This window comes from Oculina patagonica, chromosome 7 (assembly GCF_052425735.1).
Source record: "Oculina patagonica isolate OP01 chromosome 7, crgOcupat, whole genome shotgun sequence".
Lineage (NCBI taxonomy): Eukaryota > Metazoa > Cnidaria > Anthozoa > Scleractinia > Oculinidae > Oculina > Oculina patagonica.
Window position 1 is genome coordinate 5,600,758 of NC_135764.1, and position 18,547 is coordinate 5,619,304.

Here is an 18,547-nt window from a genome sequence, read left to right on the forward strand (position 1 = left end):
GTCAAAACAGCCGCCATCTTGGATCCGCCATCTCGGATTTCAAAATTTTTCGAAAACGTCAGAAAACTGCCCAAAATTACTGAAAAGTACTCAAAATCTATAAAACAGTAAAATAAAACTCTAAAAAGGTGAAAATAATTGCATTAAGGTAGTTTTTTCATTAATAGGAAGACAAAAATTACAAATTTGGTAAAACATGCCTGTCAAAATGCCGTTGCCATGGTAACGTCAAATTCTTGACACAACAACCTCTCCTACCACATTATTCCCAGATAACTGTTAGATAAACTCGCAATGTTTGACAGCGTTCAGTTGAATCTTATAAGCGTTCAAAGTCAGCGCGGTCACTTTCCGCCTCCCAGGCTCACAACGTACGGTTTCCAGCACTTTCCGGCCCTTAGACTTTGATGGGTCAGTACTACAAATCATAAATCAGTTGCATTGCTGCCACAATAATGATATCAAACAAATGTCCAATCATTGCTGAACGCGATGTTGTCAATTTCATGACGTCAATTGTTACCATAGCCAGAGTAAATTAAAACCTTAGATTAGATCCTTAATTTTCGCTTTAGGTGTTTTAACTTAATAAAACGAGCTCAGTGAGCCCCGTTTTGTTGTTATTGAGTAATGATCAGCATGTCGAGATACAACTTTTTGTTAAGTGAAAAAAAATACCTGGAGATTTCAAAGCCACCTTCAAATTTCGAAAATTTAGGGTGGCTCTAAAACCGCTCACTCGCTCGCTCGTTCGTTCGTGATGTCTCACTCGTTCCGCTCCGCTCCGCCCGTTGAAACAACATCCTCCAACAAAGCCTAGGATAAAAAGAGGTAATATATACAATAATAACTGGTATTAGAACAACCGCTTCAAGCACTATATAAATTGCAAGCAGTTTGTTCAAGCAGTTTCATTTTCGTCTTGTCGGATTTGGCACGTTTTTCGTGTTTTCGCGTACTATTTGTGCATGGACTCGTAAAATCTGTGTACGACGTGACGTACGCATCGTTTTGAAAGTAGAACATTCTTGTCGCAAAGCCCTTATCGTTTTTCTTAGCCGGTGGAGCCCTGGCACGAGGAAAAGGGCCCTGGAGACAAAGGATTTCAAGTCCTAGATTCTAGGACTTCCAGTCTTCATGTAAACTGTGTGGGAGAGTCATCGCGTTTTTGACTTCCGTTCAAGATTTTTTTTTTGTTTCAAACGGAGAATCAAAAAATTCAAATTTCAATTCAAGAATCCTATGTTCTCAGAGATCTTCGATTCTCGTGCCAAGGCCCAGCCGGCTAAGAGAAAAGAAAACGGCTGTGGAAACGAGAATTGAAGTAGAAGTGAATTATTATATTGGTTTTTATTTAATATTTTTTTCACTAACTGCTAAACCACGCTGACTATGAGTACTTGTTTTTCAAATCGCCTTTTCAATGGTAATATATTTAATATATTTTACATAAATCGACATTTTAATATATTTATATATTTATACATTTTAATATATTTATATTTTAATATATTTAATATATTTTACATAAATCCACATTTTATCTTTTGAATACTTTCTCGCCATGGTTTCAAGCGTATCAAATCCCAATTTTTTTTTTTTTTTTTTTCGGAAACGAACGCAAACCATAGAACCTGCCCTTGCAATTTGACAAAATGAACGTGCCATATTTCTATTCAAAGCACAGGGAGCCCAGACAAACTGTTTGTGTATGGCCTGTGCACATTTACATTTTTATAGAGAATGTATGGAATTTACCGAATGGTTTGTAGAATTGCGTAAAATGGTGCAAAACATTAACAAATGTGTGCTGAATTAATGTTAAGTTTCCTACCTTTTGTGTAGTGTCGTTCTTTTGGCTCAAAATGGCGAATTTGATTCGATTGAAGGGTATTTTGCTTTCGCTGTTTACTATACATCTAATTATATGGAAAGGGTGGAAACTCCAACAGCTCCAAAGTAGAACACTTCCAGCGCCGAGCCGATTTTCGACCTGATAATCCCATCGAACAGCTTTCAAACTACGCACCAGAAAAGAGGAAGGCTTGACTAATCTTCTCGTATCATTTGATCGAAAATTTATCCAAACGGTCCGGAACAAGCCCTCAAACGAAAACGGGTATCCAAAATTTTTAAGCCGTCCGAATGCGTAGCACCAATTTGTGGTGCCGAAGGGAAACGCTATTCCCCAGCCTCTTTGTGATTGGATACAATTGAACAATGGTCGTGCACCTTAAGGTCGCGCAGGACCCTTGCAATCATTAGTATGTATTTATTTAAAGAGTGTGCACGAACTGCCGGACGAGTGAAGCCGACAACAAACGAGATATTTATGAGAATGTTTGTTTTTAAACTCTTTTGTACAAGTAATTACTAGTAATTGTTCTCAGCTTTGTGCACGTGCGCTGGAACATAGGGAATTATCATAATTAGATTCACAGCTTTGAATATATCACACGTTGTTGTAAAAATTGACTCGGAAGGTCTTCGGAAGCCTCAAAACCTGCAATTTTGTGTCCAAGTTTTAATAATAATAATAATAATAATAATAATAATAATAATAATAATAATAATAATAATCATTTCTATAGCGCTATTTAGCTAATCTTTCATAGCGCTTTACAATCACTATGCTAAAATATAAAAATAAAATATAAAAATACCTAACTAAATTAATCTATTGAGCTAAAATATCTATACATGCAGAGAGTGAAGTTTTAAAAGCTAAAAATTTAAAAACTAAAAATATCATGATTATTTAACTGGACTTAAAGTAAACGTGTATAAGAAATAAAAATTAAATGTCATAGGCTTCTTTAAAAAGATAAGTTTTTAGGTTCTTCTTAAAAATGTCTTCTGATGCCGATTTTCGGATGCTCAGTGGCAGGTTGTTCCACAGCCTTGGCGCAGCAGTGCTGAACGCCCGGTCTCCGTAGGTCTTGAGTTTAGCCATGGGCTCAGTTAGCAGTTCTTGGCCACTGGAACATAGTGACCGAGAAAACTTTCTAAAACTTAGCATACTAGAAACATAGGATGGTGTTTTGTCGTTGAGTGCTTTGTAGACTATTAACAGTAGTTTAAAAATAATACGGAATTGTACGGGTAGCCAGTGTAGCTTAAACATTATTGGGGTAATAGAATCATATTTTCTTGTTAATGTGACAATGCGAGCAGCTGTATTCTGAACACGCTGTAATTTACAAATTAACTTTTTCGGAATACCATACAGAATTGAGTTGCAATAGTCGAGCTTGGAACCAATAAAAGCGTGAATGAGAATTTCCGCAGAGTCCTGAGTGAGATATTTGCGAATCTTTGATATGTTCCTGAGATGGTAATTTGCCTCATTGCATATCTTTTTCACATGTTGTTCCATACAAAGGCAATTGTCAATGATGACTCCTAGGTTGCGTGCAGAAGACTTAGGGGCAATGTACTCATCTCCAACCCGAATATGTTCAAGATCAGGGCAATGTCGAAATTTGGAGCTAATGACGACTAATTCAGTTTTGTCCTGGTTAAGTTTCAATAAGTTGTTACACATCCAACGATCTATTTCTTCAACACAGCGTTCAACACGCAACTTTGCTTCTTCAAGGTCAACACAGCAATCAGTCTTGAAGGATATATAAAGTTGCGTGTCATCAGCATATAGATGATATAGCAAGTTGTGCTGCTTGATGATATCAGCAATCAGTGCAGTGTAGATGAGGTACAGCAGTGGGCCAAGTACTTTCCCCTGAGGCACTCCGCGAAGCAAGGGTCGATTTGACGACAGGCCTTCCTCTACTTTAACAAACTATTTACGCGAAGTTAGGTAAGACTTAAACCAGGCCAATGCAGTTCCTTTCACTCCAAAACGGTTTGAGAGTCTAGATATTAGTATTGCATGATCAACCGTATCAAATGCTGCAGAAAGGTCTAATAACAGCAATATGACCGATTTGTTTTGATCAAGAGCACACAAGATGTCATTTTGTACTCTAAGAAGTGCTGTTTCAGTTGAGTGAAATTCCTTGTATGCTGACTGAAACGTCTCGTCAAGGTGGTTGGTCATAACATGTTTCGTCAGCTGAACTGCTGCACACTTTTCCACCAGTTTAGAAATAAACTTTAAATTTGAGATTGGTCGAAAGTTTGAAAGCTGCTTGAAGTCGGCAGTTGGTTTCTTTAAGGTTGGTGAAAGCGAAGCAATCTTTAGGGCATCAGGCATCATACCAGTTGCTAATGACGAATTAACAATCCTGGTGATAGTAGGAAGGAGTATAGGGAAGCAGCTCTTAATAATAGATGCCGGAAGCGGATCAAGACAACAGGACCTGCTTAGAGGCTTATAAGCAAATTCTTTGACATCCTCTTGACTGACCTCATGGAAGTTGTTTAATTCAGTAGCGATTGTAGGCAATTTATCATCATCAGCTAGCAATAGATTTCTGTTTCTCGCTACAAGGACGTTGTGAGTCTTTTCAACTTTGGCAGTGAAAAAGTCAGCAAATGAATCAGCTAGTAAAGCATTGCTACGGGAAGGCGGGTATCGCGTCTCATGGGACTTCTGCATAAGCTTGTTTACAGTCCTAAAAAGCATCCCTTGGTCTGAAGAATGATCATTAATAAGTGATGTGTAATAAGTAGATTTAAGGGAACTTATCAAATTGTTGACGACGCAACACTGATACTGGTATGCTTCCCGATCACATTGGAGCCGAGACTTCCGCCATTTTCTCTCTAGTCGTCGTTTAATTCGTTTCTCGGTAGCAACGTTCGGCGAATACCAAGGTGCAGCAGGTCGTATTGTCACCAAACGCTTTCTTAGCGGGGCATGTTGGTCCAACAGTGATCGAAGAACGTTATCATATTGGTGAACTGCACTGTCTAAGTCCATGGGTTGTTCCTGGACAATCTTAGAATTTTCTCCGCCTATATAGAATTTCAAGAGTTGATTCGCGAGGAACATAAACTTGGTGTACTCTATTGTGCTATGACTAGAGCGAATGTTTAAATTTCCTTCTCAAAATGAAGACAGCACGTTTCAAAGTTTAGATTTCACATTTTTGCTCTCTTAGAAGCCATTAACTTGTAGCAGTTTTTGAAATCGAAAATTTCGTTCTAGACATAGCACAAAAGAGGTTATGATTTATCACTAAGCTATATAATCATTTAATTTTGTGCGCTGTTCTAGCTGAAAACTTGAACACAAAATCACATTATCTGCAGTTAAACTTTTAAGGGCTTGTAACATCACAGACAACGGTCATCTCTAAGTAAAAGGACAATCGTGATGTGATTCCATCATCCCCTAGTATCCTTGTTAAATTTTAGAGGAATCGATGTTCAAAATGTAGTGAATTAAGGCATTACAAGATAGCACCCCGACAAGAAATTTGGCTAATGAATTTATTAATGAGCAAGGGTCCCGCGCGACCTTAACAAAGGAACTTTCTATCTGCCCTCCAACCCCCCCCCCCTCCCCCCCCCGACTGGTCGCAAGTGTGAACCAGCTGTGAGTAGTCACCTATATTTAGACAGACACAAGTCTAGGCTACACTGTATTCTTTTGTTAAGACGTTTACTCCACTCTATAGCGTAACAAGCTGCAACGCATTAAACAATCTTAAATTTGGCGACATTTGCACTAAGTCAGTGAGTCAGTGACCTACACAAAGTTTACTTATGACTCCGTTTTAATAAGTTTTGTTTTCGTGATTGTAATGGAATGTAAAGCGCCCCTCCGTTACCCTGCTGACTTGTTCAGCTGTCCATAACAGAAACACAAATAAGAATATTCCAGCGCCGACAATCAAACTCCAACCCATCAAATGCTAGCTTGCATATGACGTCATTTCCGATCCCCGTTGGTGGACAACTGGAGGGAGCTTGTCACAAATCCACGGCCGACTGTCTGTTGCATTGAAACACAAATTAACCATAATTGTTTATTTTTGGTTTATTTTTATTTCCTTGTAAATTTTTTTAACCCAAGGAAACTGTTATTTTGTGGTTTCCTTCGACACAGCAGGCGTAGTACGATAAACAGCGAAACCTTTGACTTCGTTGTGTGCGAGAACTGTATAATAATCCAAACCACAGTGGCCAATTTTTTTAACAGAATGCAACAGGAAAAATATATTTCTCCTTACAACGGAACAATTTCAAAACTTGTATAAATAACCTGTAAACTTGAAAAATAAACTGCATCGACAGAATAGAATATATACTTTTTTGGAGATGATTAAGAAAAAACAGCTTTGATCGGTGCACGTGGTAATATAAGATACAGTAGTTCTCTTTCGCTACAACGGTAAAACTTGTTAAAGAAGTTAAGACAACGACATTTTAATTGCCCTCCTGGTTTTTCTGCAAGCTCACTTTAAACACAAAGGCAGCGTAATGCATCAATATTTTAGAAAAATGATAAGTTTCTTTTTTTTTTTTTTGCAAGTTATATTTAAACTTTAGGTAGGTAGATAGGTAGGTAAGTAAAATTAATGCCTTTATTTTGCTCTTGCTCAATTTATTATACTTTTGGGGAAATGACTATTCTTCGAAACCATCCTTGGTTTAAAATAACTTTTCGGTAAAGAGGTAAGTTCACCTCGGTGAGATATGTGCAAATGAGCACGCACGTAATAACGTACGTGCCAAGCAATTTAACACGCTGCGAGGGAATGTTCGTGTTTATAGAAAATGCCAAAAAATGCTGTGAAGAGTTATACTTAATCCTCTTCGTGCTAAGTAGTACCCAATGCCAGCTGAAGTGTTATAGATAAATAGAAAGCTCGAGAAACGTTTATAAATAAAGCATAACAAACGGATGGCATCTTTGAAAGGACCGTTAACTAATGACACATGTAGCGACTAATCCCTTGCTCAGTTTCCTTAACGACACAAAAATAAGTGCAATAATTTTTTTTTTTTGGAATATTAACACTAGGGCAGAAGACACACCTGATTAAGAATGAGAAACGCGAACTAAACATCAATGTTTGTTCCTTGTTTTTGCCGTTTATATTTTCAGAGCTTGCGACTTCTTGATGACATGAACTCCTTTACTTGCGCTGAAATATACGCTAAGAGTTTCAAAAGAATTATAATGTTAACAGTACTGATCTAAACAGTATCAACCCTCTTGCAAGGCTACATCAGTATTTTCACAACAGCGGGAAGCAAACAAGTTTAAAAGAAGTTTAAGTTTAAGTTTAATTTTTTTTTTGTAGAAATTGACACAAATGCCAGAACTGATGAAAATATGACCCATTAGTTACATGTCACATACAGATTACATAGCAGAAAAAAAAAACAGTTCATATTTTACTGCTTTTCGAATACCAAACAAAAAGAAAGAGGCTTATCTTTTGATTATTAATCTTTAAACGCCCGTGGAGTTGTCAGACATAAGAACAGCGGCCGTGATGACGTAAGACTCACTCACTCAAAAGGCATAAAGCCAACAGATCCAACGTGGGACTAGTAGACCATTAAGAGCTTATAATGAATTTGATACGGCTATTTCAAAAATTGAACAATTTTGTCGATTAAAGAAAACAAGAGCCACGACCGTATTTTATACAATTTTCTCCACAATGTTTGCATAGATTTACTCTTGGGAAGTTGAATAAATTTAATTTGAACAAGTTGTTCTTTACTGATCGTATAATCACTACTTGGCGTTTTTCTACCAATAAACTATTAGCTGTAACTATGCAGCTGATTAGTACATAGAAATAGTAAATAATAAAGATGGTAAATTTCAAGCTCGGTGATAAATAGCGAAGAAATTATTCAACATGACACGAGCGTGGGACAAAGAAAAAATCTGAGTCCCCGACGGGAATCGAACCCATGGCCTCCCAGATACCGGTTGGGCGCTCTAACCAACTGAGCTACGAGAGACTCGCGTGTCATATATCAACCTAGTAAATGGCCCAACTCACAACGAGTCTCTCGTAGCTCAGTTGGTAAGAGCGCCCAACCGGTATCTGGGAGGCCATGGGTTCGATTCCCGTCGGGGACTTAGAATTTTTCTTCAGTTTTCTTTGTCCCATGCTCGAGTCATGTTGAACACTTAATCTTCATTATTTATTACCGAGCTTAAAATTTACCATCTTTATTATATACTACAAACTATTACCTGTAACTACGAAGCTCAACAGTACATAGAAATGTCTAAGCACTTTGCCGGGTAACCCTGTTACCTTGGTAACTTGGCTATTTTGGTTTTTGGTTCCTATTTATATTTTGAAGATGACCTAATTGCTTTGAAAATAATGAGCAGCATGCTCCTTTGAGGTATTTCTTTTGTTTTGTTTATTTATTAAGTCGGCCGAAACTGGTTTTACTTCAGTACACAGTCGAGCTCAGGGAGGTAACTGCTCTTTTTGAATTTGTCTTTTCCATACGTTTTCTAACTTGATTTTAATTATTCCTTTATAATTTTCTTTAGTTTTCAGCAGCCGCCGTCTGCACAAGAACTGTTAACAGAATTAAGACCGTTCTAACTTTGGTAAGTTCTTCGATCTTTGTTTTACGGTGTAATAAAAGTGGAAATTGAAGGTACAGTGCACATGCATGCAAAGCTGTTTCTTAAGAAATAGATTTAAGATATAAACTCTGATACTTTGCTTGTCAAAAACGTACTTTTTGCACGTCGTGCTTCAAGAAACTGGCACAAAAAGGCTAGATGCTGCTTTTAAGAAGACAAACAAAAGTTAGAACTAATTCGTAATTATGACGATGGTAGCTCCGGAACAATTTATTAATAAATAGGTTCTGTGAATCGAATATACACGCGATTTTGTTTAGAGACTGAAAAAGACGCTTTGACAAGTATCTTTTTTTCTGCTAAATTTCACGTCAGTGCAACCGAACAGGAACAAATCTTTTTTTTTTAAAAAATGTGGCGTTTTTTGATAGGGTGTGGTAATTAGCCAAGCTCATGGAACACGCAATGTTAGCCGCAGTTCGCAGCCTTTAATTGTCAATTCGTTTTCTTCTTTCTCCCTTTTTCTTGCTTAGCTTTTTATTTGCTCAACGTTCGAGCCCAGACTATTTTACAGTATTTTTCTTGAGATAAAAAAAAATATATGCTGCGTACCTTATCTGAAACCAGGCTACCCTTCAATAAACAATTGCGTCGTTCGGTTTATTTGAACTTTTCGCGTAAAAGAACTTTGAGGCCGGTTTGCATCAAATTGGTAACAGAAGCAATTCATTCGACAAAGTAACAATGTTGCATGAAATACAAAACTGGATGAAAACTGCAACGAAATGCAAGTCTTTGATGCAAGGTTTAAATTCGATGCGACAGCATGCAAAGAAATCAAATAAACAATACATTAAAACCTAGAAAGTTTCGAAGCTAATAAAGATTGTTAATTCTGTCTGAGGGAAGCATTCCGTGTCGAAGCATAGAGCGCCATGAAACAATCAGCGGCTAAAAAGACAAGACGGGGAGCTTAACAATTTGACCATTGTTAACTGCCGGATGACGCCTACTCAATAGTATTTTCACACCAGCGAGCAGCTAAAAAGTCTAAAAAGAGATCCAGTGTAAATTAATTTTCACGCAATGCGCGCGATGGACTGCAATGAACAGTGGAGTAAATTGAATGAAAATGTTATTTCATCGATACATTTCTCATGTTGTATGGAAGGTAGTTAAAGGAGAAGTTTACTCCAGAATGGCCATTTATTTTCTTTACGCCAATAAAAAGTTTATACAAAGATATGTTATTCACCAAAACGTCAGCCTCCAACGTGCGCTATAACCATAAGAAATCTTTCCCAAAACTCGACAACTGAACGCCACCATCTTGGAGCTGGTAATGTATGCGTGACGTCAAAGAGCTCAGCCTGAAGTTTGGCGGGAAAATTTAAATACTCGAAACTCCTTGTTTCTTCGTAGTGGCTTTTGTTTGTCAAAATGCCTGTTTGTCCATCTCCATTTTGAGAGAAGAGCTTCAAGAAATACAAAAAACAAGGAGTTGCGACCATTAAAATATTCCCGCCAAACTGCAGGCTGAGCTCTTTGACGTCACGCATACATTACCAGCTCCAAGATGGCGGCGTTCAGTTGTCGAGTTTTGGGAAAGATTTCGTAGGGTTATAGCAAACGTTGATGGCTGAAATTTTGGTGAATAACATATCTTTGTGTAAACTTTTTATTAGCGTAAAGAAAATAAATGGCCATTCTGGAGTGAACTTCTCCTTTAAATGATGTTTGAGTGGTTTTGCAAGAACATGCCAAGCCGCTCAGTTGGGGATACAAACCACAGCAGTCCAGGGGATACGGGATATTTAGGCCAAACATTAATGGCGTACGGCATACTCATACCCTCCGTAATGGGGGCTTAAAGTTGGTTTCACTTCTTTTAAACAAATCCATGGAAAAAGGGAGAATATGTTGATGGGTTTAGTTTGAAGCACCTCTGATCTTTGGTGTTTGGACTGGTGTTTTTTAGATGTCTTTCAGAGAAAGCTCTGTGTGGCATTTTATTATTATAAGGGACCGTTCATTTTTTAATGAGGAAGGGGGGCTGGTGGGATTTGAGGGGGGGGGGAATCATGCAAAAAATAAAATATGGCTTCAAAGGGGGGGTCAGGCAAAAAAATATGGTCAGTAAGGGGGGGGGGGGTCACTGATAATAATTATACTTTTAAGTGCTGCAATAAGGGCTTCTAAAATAGTTAAAAATTCTTGCCAGAATGCCCAAAATAACATTCCTGAGGTTCCGAAAATTCCATTTTTCCCGGGGAAGCATGCCCCGGACCCCCTACTTTGTTATGAACTCAACCCAACAGCTCATCGGTTACTAATGGAGTCAACTCATACTAACAAATGGCATCCACAGTAAACAGTACAGGCAATGTCAGCTTTATGGGGGAATGTTGTTTGTCTATTATTATGACTGAACAACTAATACCGGGTACATTCTTTAGACATGAGGCTAGATAATTTTAATGTCATTTGATTGTTTCTTTTTTTTTTGGGGGGGGGATTGGATTTCGAGGGGGGGGGCAGTAAAAATTTCCGATGAAGAAGGGGGGCCATTATATATAACAGTGACCACCTATCAAATCCCACCAGCCCCCCCCCCCCCTATCCCATAAAAAATGAACGGTCCCTAAAGAATAGTAGACCTATATTTGAAACCCGCTTTATGTTTTGTTTACAGGGGCAGGTCCAGGAATTTTTTATTGGAGGGGTCCAAACTTTGATTTAGAAAACACTCTTCATTTTTTTTTTGCGGCAAATTACTTCAGCCATTTAAAATCTCGATGGTATTACTTAATTTAACTACATTGCAAAGACACCATGAAATGTGTGCTACTATGCCGGCATTGAGCTAATTTAAAGCGATTTCGGAGTGTTTTCTTGACTGAAATGCAACATTCGAATCGTACCTTTATTAAAGTTTATTGATACTCGCGTCTGATTGTTCGACGTCAGGACAATGTCACATTGTCTCGTTAGCTGAACAATTAAAAAGTAATTGTATCGCTCAGAGTTTCGCGGCAAAAAGGGGCTGCACCACTATCACAACTCGTTTCCAGTTTTTTTTCTGTCGCGGCTTTCTTTCTGAGGAGTCGTCGAAGATCGATCTAAAAACGATGAACGTTGAAAGCCCTAATCGACAAATTTAATCTGAAAACGGAAATGAGGGAAAAAGTAGGCAATAAGGTAAGATTTTACGTTCTTTTTTAAATATAAAACTCACTTTTATCGACAACTGCCAACGAAGGGACGCCTGGCACATTTTAAATCACGTAAACAAAAATTTGTTGAATTCCGAAGCTCGGATTTACGCTATCATTATTATTAAAAGGAAATTGATCTTTTTGTTCGAAACAATTAAGGATTAATTGTACTTGTGAACAGATCGGGCTTTTTCTAATTTCTGTTCGTGGCTGCGCCACTCGTGGAAATTACTAAAAAGTCCGATCTGTTCACCTCATACAATAAAACCCTGATTGTTTGTCGAGCATGCGCAGACAGTTTTCCTATACAAATTGGCCAATCATAGCGCGTGTTTCGCTCGCGGGAGATTTTAAGATGATAACTTCCAGCCGGTGCGTTGCAAGCTGCAAACAGAAATTGCGATTGTGTGAAACCAACTCTGCAACCTGCAATGTTTTTCATACACGGATCCAGAGTTTCAGAGTTCCGGTCTAAATTCAAAAGAAAAGTGAGCCCTCATTAAGTCAGGCTATTGTGTTTTGCAATGTTTAACAATGGTCTGACTTAATGAGTGCTCACTTTTTCTTTGAATTTGGACCGGAACTCTGAAACTCTGTATCCGTGTATTCGTGATTGTGCGTTGCAAGTTGCAAGGAAACTTGCCTCATGCAACATGGACTTCGTGCCGGTTTCTGAAATATCACATCCCTCGTAAGATATTACACGTGATGCCTCTCGAAAACATTGCATCGGTATGTATACTGCAGAATCACCTAACAAAATTACCATGGCTTGGTCCTCTTTAGTACGGATTGTTCTCCGTACAGACTCTGGGGGGTGGGGGAGGGGGAGGGGAGCCCTAACACATTCCGAGCGGAAAGGAGAATGCCATCTTTTCTTGGCGGGAAAAGCGCGAGGCAACCCGCGTCTATTTTGCCAGGCGGCGAAATCTTTGGCGTGTTGTTCACTTTGAAAAGCTTAATGAAAGACGTGAAGAAAGCAAGCTGAGGTTCACTGAAGTAAAGGACAAAAGAAACTCAACAGCTATATGGATGGAGAGAAAGAGATTAATCTTCGCTCATAAATCATATGTCGGTGATTTTGGAGTGAACCGCCGCGAAAAAACCGCTGCGTCGTCTCCGTTATGTATTGAGCTGATTTCATGAAAAATTTGCGCAGCTGAATTGAGAAGAGTTTTCCAAATATGAGGTAAAAAACTTTACTGTCCTTACTGAATACGTTGGGCCTAATTTAAATGTAAAAATCTGTTAATACAATATGAACGAAGTTATTTCAGTTTTCAGATCTTTCTGTAATTCTATTTTGTTTTAAACTCTGTCTTTTAGTTACTGAATTTAATTGTAATATTTTGTTTCATTTTCGCCAACAGATTTTCCATAATATTGCACGTTTTACGAAAAGAATATTACATTATTCAGCTACACAGATCAATAAAAAGAATTAAATATAAACTGCAGAAAAATCTCTCAAACAAATCAAAACAAAAACAACGATTAAAAATACTTAAAGACGATGACACCCAAGCATATAATGTTTTATTGTGGTCCAAATTACACGCAAATATTTAACTTGCATCTTTTAATTAATGTGCCCGTGCAGGGCAAGCGAAATGCCTAAAATCGCTTTTACTGTTGAGCTCAAATTTTTCCCAAATCCTATTTCCCAGCCCAGTATTGTTTTCCCAAATGCTCAAAATCTCAGTCCCAGTTCTATTGTTTTTCTGTCTGTGATTCTCAATTCCCACTGACCAAATCCCAGTCCCAGTTGACCAAAATCCATTTTTCCAATGAAAATTTGCCCAAATCCCAGTCCTCAGTTTACACCTTCAGTCCCCTATATCTTATAAGTTAACAGTTATCCGTGATTATTCAAAATTTGCTTCTGCATACACTTTCAAACGCTTTTTTTTTCTTCGTGTGTGAAGTTTTCCTGTAAGAAAATAAAAAGAAATACCATCAGCACTCGTTTCGATGAACGTAGTTTATCCGTAGAAAGGGAGACTAAAAATCACACAGTACAGTCGCGTAATAATTACGAACTAATGGATGGACATCTGAACGCGCAGAGTATCATTAGGTCCATTGTCTTAGTGTATGTCGACTTCTAACGAAGAGTTTTTGATGTAATGTGGTGTTTTCTTAATTAAATTCGTGTGTCACCTGTTTGCGACTCATTTTTCAGTTAATACTGCCTTGTACCAACTTCGCCCTTATGCGAATAGTTCATTCTATTTCCTTAACTGAACATTTTGGCAGACAGGCAGAGGACAGACGGACGGACGGACTGACTGACTGACTGACTGACTGACTGACTGACTGACTGACTGACTGACTGAGAGACTGAGCAGACTGAGAGACTGACAGACAGACAGACAGACAGACTGCGAGACTGATAGGCTTACAAACAGACAGACAGACAGAACAGCTATTTCGACACGGAATCTCTCCAGTTACATAGACTGATAGACTTCAAACAAACTAACAGACAGACAGACAGGCAGACAGACAGCTATTTCAAAACGGAATCTCTTCAATTACACAGAATTGGTTTCCAAGAAAGCAGTGCTCACAAATCACTACAGACTATACAACTACAAGTATTGCATTCAGAATATTAAAAGGGTAGTATCACCAACATATATCGCTACTTGAAATGCAATGAAGGTGTCGAAATTAATTTGAAATTTACTTAAAGTCGCCTGGTATTGCTAAAATGTACTGCACTAGTCATTAAAATTGTTAAACATTGTTGTGGTTTCGGACTGATAGGAACGAGGTGGCCGAAAACTTGAAAACGTCGGGCCGACGTTTTTCAAGTTTGAAAGTGTTTATTGAACAATTAACAAAAAAAAAAAGCCTAAGCTATCTTTTATACTGTCATAAAACACGACGGGCATTTGAGAACACGAGGGAAATGTAGAAAATATGAGCCGCAGGCGAATGTTTTCTACATTTCTCGAGTTTTCTCAAATGCCCGGAGTGTTTTATGACAGAATAAAACATGGCTTAGGCTTCTTTCTTTGCTTTGTGATTTAGATTTTAGACACCGCGAGTGAAAAGTGTAATTAAAAATATGTACAACAAGAGCGAGTAAACGAAGATGAAAAGCAGAAAATAGTTTACGGGAAGACCAGAAAACCGCCTGACACAATTTCATTTAGTGTTCGACGTAAAATAAGGCTAAGCATTTCAGATAAGTTTGTTACCTTTCAATCTTGATCTTGTCTTTTCGAACTTCAATAAACTTCACCGACCCTGAGTGCAATTTTGTCTCAGCATAATATAGTTGTCTCGATGACATCCGTCCCTTGCTTCGTTCGACTTGAACAAGGCGTATAATTTCCAGAAATGCTATTGCTTCGGATCTTCCCGTAAACGTTAATTTTTGTCACAATCAAGTTCCAGCATGAATAGACGATTTAAGAGGAGATTGCCGAAGAAAATATTCATTGATTGGGGTTCATTTACATCTTGGAAAAAAAATTATGCCTTTATTTTGCTGATCTAAGGCTATTCTGTTAAACAGTGAGTGTACTTTATCAATTTAGCACAGTTAACACAAAAACTTAGAAGATTTCTCGTGAGACTGTCCCATTAAGAGTATTAGTGTTAGTTGCTACTGTGGAGACTCAGTGTGCGTAAAGGTTTACTATATCACTCAAGATGACTGTTCTGATTTCACTGTGAATTGGGAAGAGAATTCCATAATTTAGCAGCACGATATGAAAAACTCTTTTTGAAGCTGACTCGGACCTTCTATGTAATGTGGTCAATGTGGTTGGACCACGATAAATAATGAAGATGCTTGTCAATATAGATACCTAAAGATTTGGTGGGTTTTAAAAACGCTCTTTATCCGATAGTCACCCAGTTGAATTCGGAAGGAAAATGCCAGTTAGGATGTTTTGTAAGTAGAGCAAACTGAACTGAGTGGCAAATTGTCAGGAATTCTGATAGCAATGGCTTTTTTAAGTTCAATTGGTTTATCTGATTTCATTCACTCATAAAATGTTTTAATAGTCCTATCTCCCATTGTGGATTCTGTAGTTTTGACTTTACTTGCCCTTTAATACTAACCTTCTCAGTTCCAGAATTAGCAGCATTCAGCTACAAACCTTTCTCTGTAAGTCTCGGCCTGCCATAATCAAAACCAGATAGATAATGCATTATATATATTTCAGTGCATATTTACACGTATACAGATATATAAGTTACGTTGCTGCATTGTTTTCATTCGTTAAACAGCGCTGGTAAAGCTAAAGGTTGATATTTATTTCCTTGTTCCTATATAAACAGATTTGCAGTTAAACTTGCAGCTATAACTTATAATAACACGTCTACCAAATCAAAGTTTCATTAGGCTAAACTGTAAACGTAACAAAACTACACACAACTAGCAAAGCTTATAATTTGATCATTACACAGGATAATAGAGACAGGGACAAAAGAAAAGATGAACTGGCAGTTTGAGAGTATCAAACTTATCCACCAAAACGAAATGACGTTTTCGCAGTTTGTCATGACTTTCCAGGGGCTACCACTACCACAGCCTCCATTTTTTTTTTTCAAGCGATGACTCATCGACTCAAAAGCACGTATCATAAGTCCTCCATATTCAGACCTTTTATAAAGAAATCAATTTGGTATCTTTTAGGCGTCCAAAAAAGCTTTAGCCACGCCCAGATTGTTCTCTTTTAGGGGTTCTTTCAAAAACTTCCGACGAGCTTCCCCGCCCCTTTCATATGGGAGTCCCCCCCGGGCAAAATAACTCGATAACAAGCGTATAAAAAAGCAGCAATTGGATTACATTGAGGGCAACTGTTCTAACTGCTTTGGATAAATAAGAACTTAAACACAGAGCATTGATCATGAGGCGAAAACTTTCTGAATCTCTGGAATTAAAATCTGACAATTCATGCATCACAATAGAGTCGCTGGGCGTTCATTAGGTCGCAATGCCGTATCGAGTTAGTTTTAATCGGTCTTGAGTGACGGAATGTGACTAGACTGAGCGGTTACGTACAATCTTAGGGCCGGGAGCACTGTAGTAATAATTTTCATTCATTTCTTCTGCATTACATCCTTCTGCACAACATTCCTCTTCCACGTCGGCGTTTGGGGCTGGGCCAGCAAAAAACCCCAACGTACGTTCACGTTGCTGTTCGGCACGTGTCTGAAAATCCCTGCAATGTGACGGCTTTAGGAAGCTGTTGGCGCCGACCCAAGGCAAAGTGACATCGTAATCTGTTAAGACACGCATGTTAATCAATAAACTAAGCAGGAAGCTTTACTGGGACTGTACCATGGATTTTAGCCAAATTTAGGTTGGGCTGAATAGTTTTCAAACTTAATTTGGTTTGCTTGTATCTTGAAATTATAACGCCTGGGAGACACATGGTTGCAATGAAGTTATGGTTTTGTCATCTAGATCTACAGAGGCAATTTCTTTGCAAACATTAAGTTTTATACAGTAAATGGTTTGAACCCAGGAGTATCAGTAGTTCGTATTGTGTGATCGTCCGGGTGAGAGTAGTTCTGAGAAGAACTGTTGTTGGTGACTGACGTTTCGACAACCTGAGCGGAAGTCATCTTCAGAGTCAAGTGAAAAGTTGTTGTCAGTCGATGATGTTATAAGTCTGATCCGTTGAAGTTGATTGGTCAGAGCGGATGGATGAGTAATGGTAAAGCTGGTTTACCTGAAGATATATTTTCAACTCCTATGGGTTTGTTAAAACAGAGTTGAACGGTGAAGGGCATCATAAGAGGATGAGCTAGTCTCCATCTTAAACGAGGAGAAGGAGACAAACAGAGAGAACTACAACTAGAGATAGTTGTCACTACAGGTGTGGACACGACCCCCACTGTTAATCCCGTTTTTTTCAGCGCGTGCGTTACCACAGTACAGTCAATTTATTCGCTTGATATTTTTGCTCTTCTTATCTATTTGCTAAATTGGTTGAAAATCAGTTTTCTGTTTGGGGAGTATTTGCGACAATTCAGAGATGAAGAAAACACTCGCTGGCGACTCGTGTTTCCTAAATTATTTTCCTACTGTGCTGACAGGATATTACGTGGTTTCTGTCCTTTTCTTCTTCACAAATTTTTACTTGATTTGATCCTGTTGAAAAGGTGAAGTTGACTTTAACCTTACATCACTAAAAACACCTTTCCAGCTAAATCGTATCCTATTAGAACTGAATGATAGCTGAATGTTTTTCAAATGTTTTTGAGCTATTACACGTTAAAGCCGAAAATGTAATGACTCAAAATTGTCATAGATAAGCGTGCCTTCCAAAAAACCACCATAAGGGTATAGAGTGGGGAATAAAAGACTCGCAAGATCCTTGTTTAAAAATACGTTCGAACCGAAACTGAACTCAGAAGTCGGAAAGTACAAAACATATTCAAAAGCTTAACTTATTCAGTAATGGCTCTGGGAAGCTAGCTTAAAGGTCGCTCCGAGTCATGCCAAAATTATTTTCCTGACTGATAATGACGTTCATCCTTTACTCATGAGATAGTTAAATCTGAACGCACTTCTTTAGCACTACACGTTATGTTACCACTCAGTATTAAATGCACATACCTTGACACCATCCCCACTTCTTATCTTTGTCATAGTTATAAGTAACTCCACACCACTTTCTGTTGGTCGTAACGCCTTTCACACATGAGGTTCGTTCTATCCCTTTATACAGGAATGGGAACTTGCAGCACTGTCCATCCACTGTCTTTAACCCACACTCTGTCAATAAAAAGTAAATAACAATATTTTAGTTTGCTACACAGCATAACTTACAGCAAATAAGGTCCAACCTGATCCACTCGAGATCACTTTGCGGGGTATACCATA

General features: G+C 38.2%; 1 protein-coding gene across 5 annotated transcripts in view; it reads right to left on the minus strand.

Moving 5' to 3' along the window:
- Positions 1–13,198: 13,198 nt before the first annotated feature.
- The window catches only part of LOC144659429 (matrix metalloproteinase-9-like), a 29,020-nt gene continuing 23,671 nt past the window's right edge, over positions 13,199–18,547 (minus strand). For all 5 annotated transcript variants that reach the window (XM_078519863.1, XM_078519864.1, XM_078519865.1 and 2 more), the window contains 4 exons: positions 18,281–18,439; positions 16,718–16,938; positions 15,772–15,829; positions 13,199–13,624 (listed from right to left, as the gene is read on the minus strand). In XM_078519863.1, the coding sequence (XP_078375989.1) occupies positions 15,788–15,829; positions 16,718–16,938; positions 18,281–18,439 (422 nt within the window). In that variant the 3' untranslated portion in view covers positions 13,199–13,624; positions 15,772–15,787. The remainder of the gene's footprint in view (positions 13,625–15,771; positions 15,830–16,717; positions 16,939–18,280; positions 18,440–18,547) is intronic.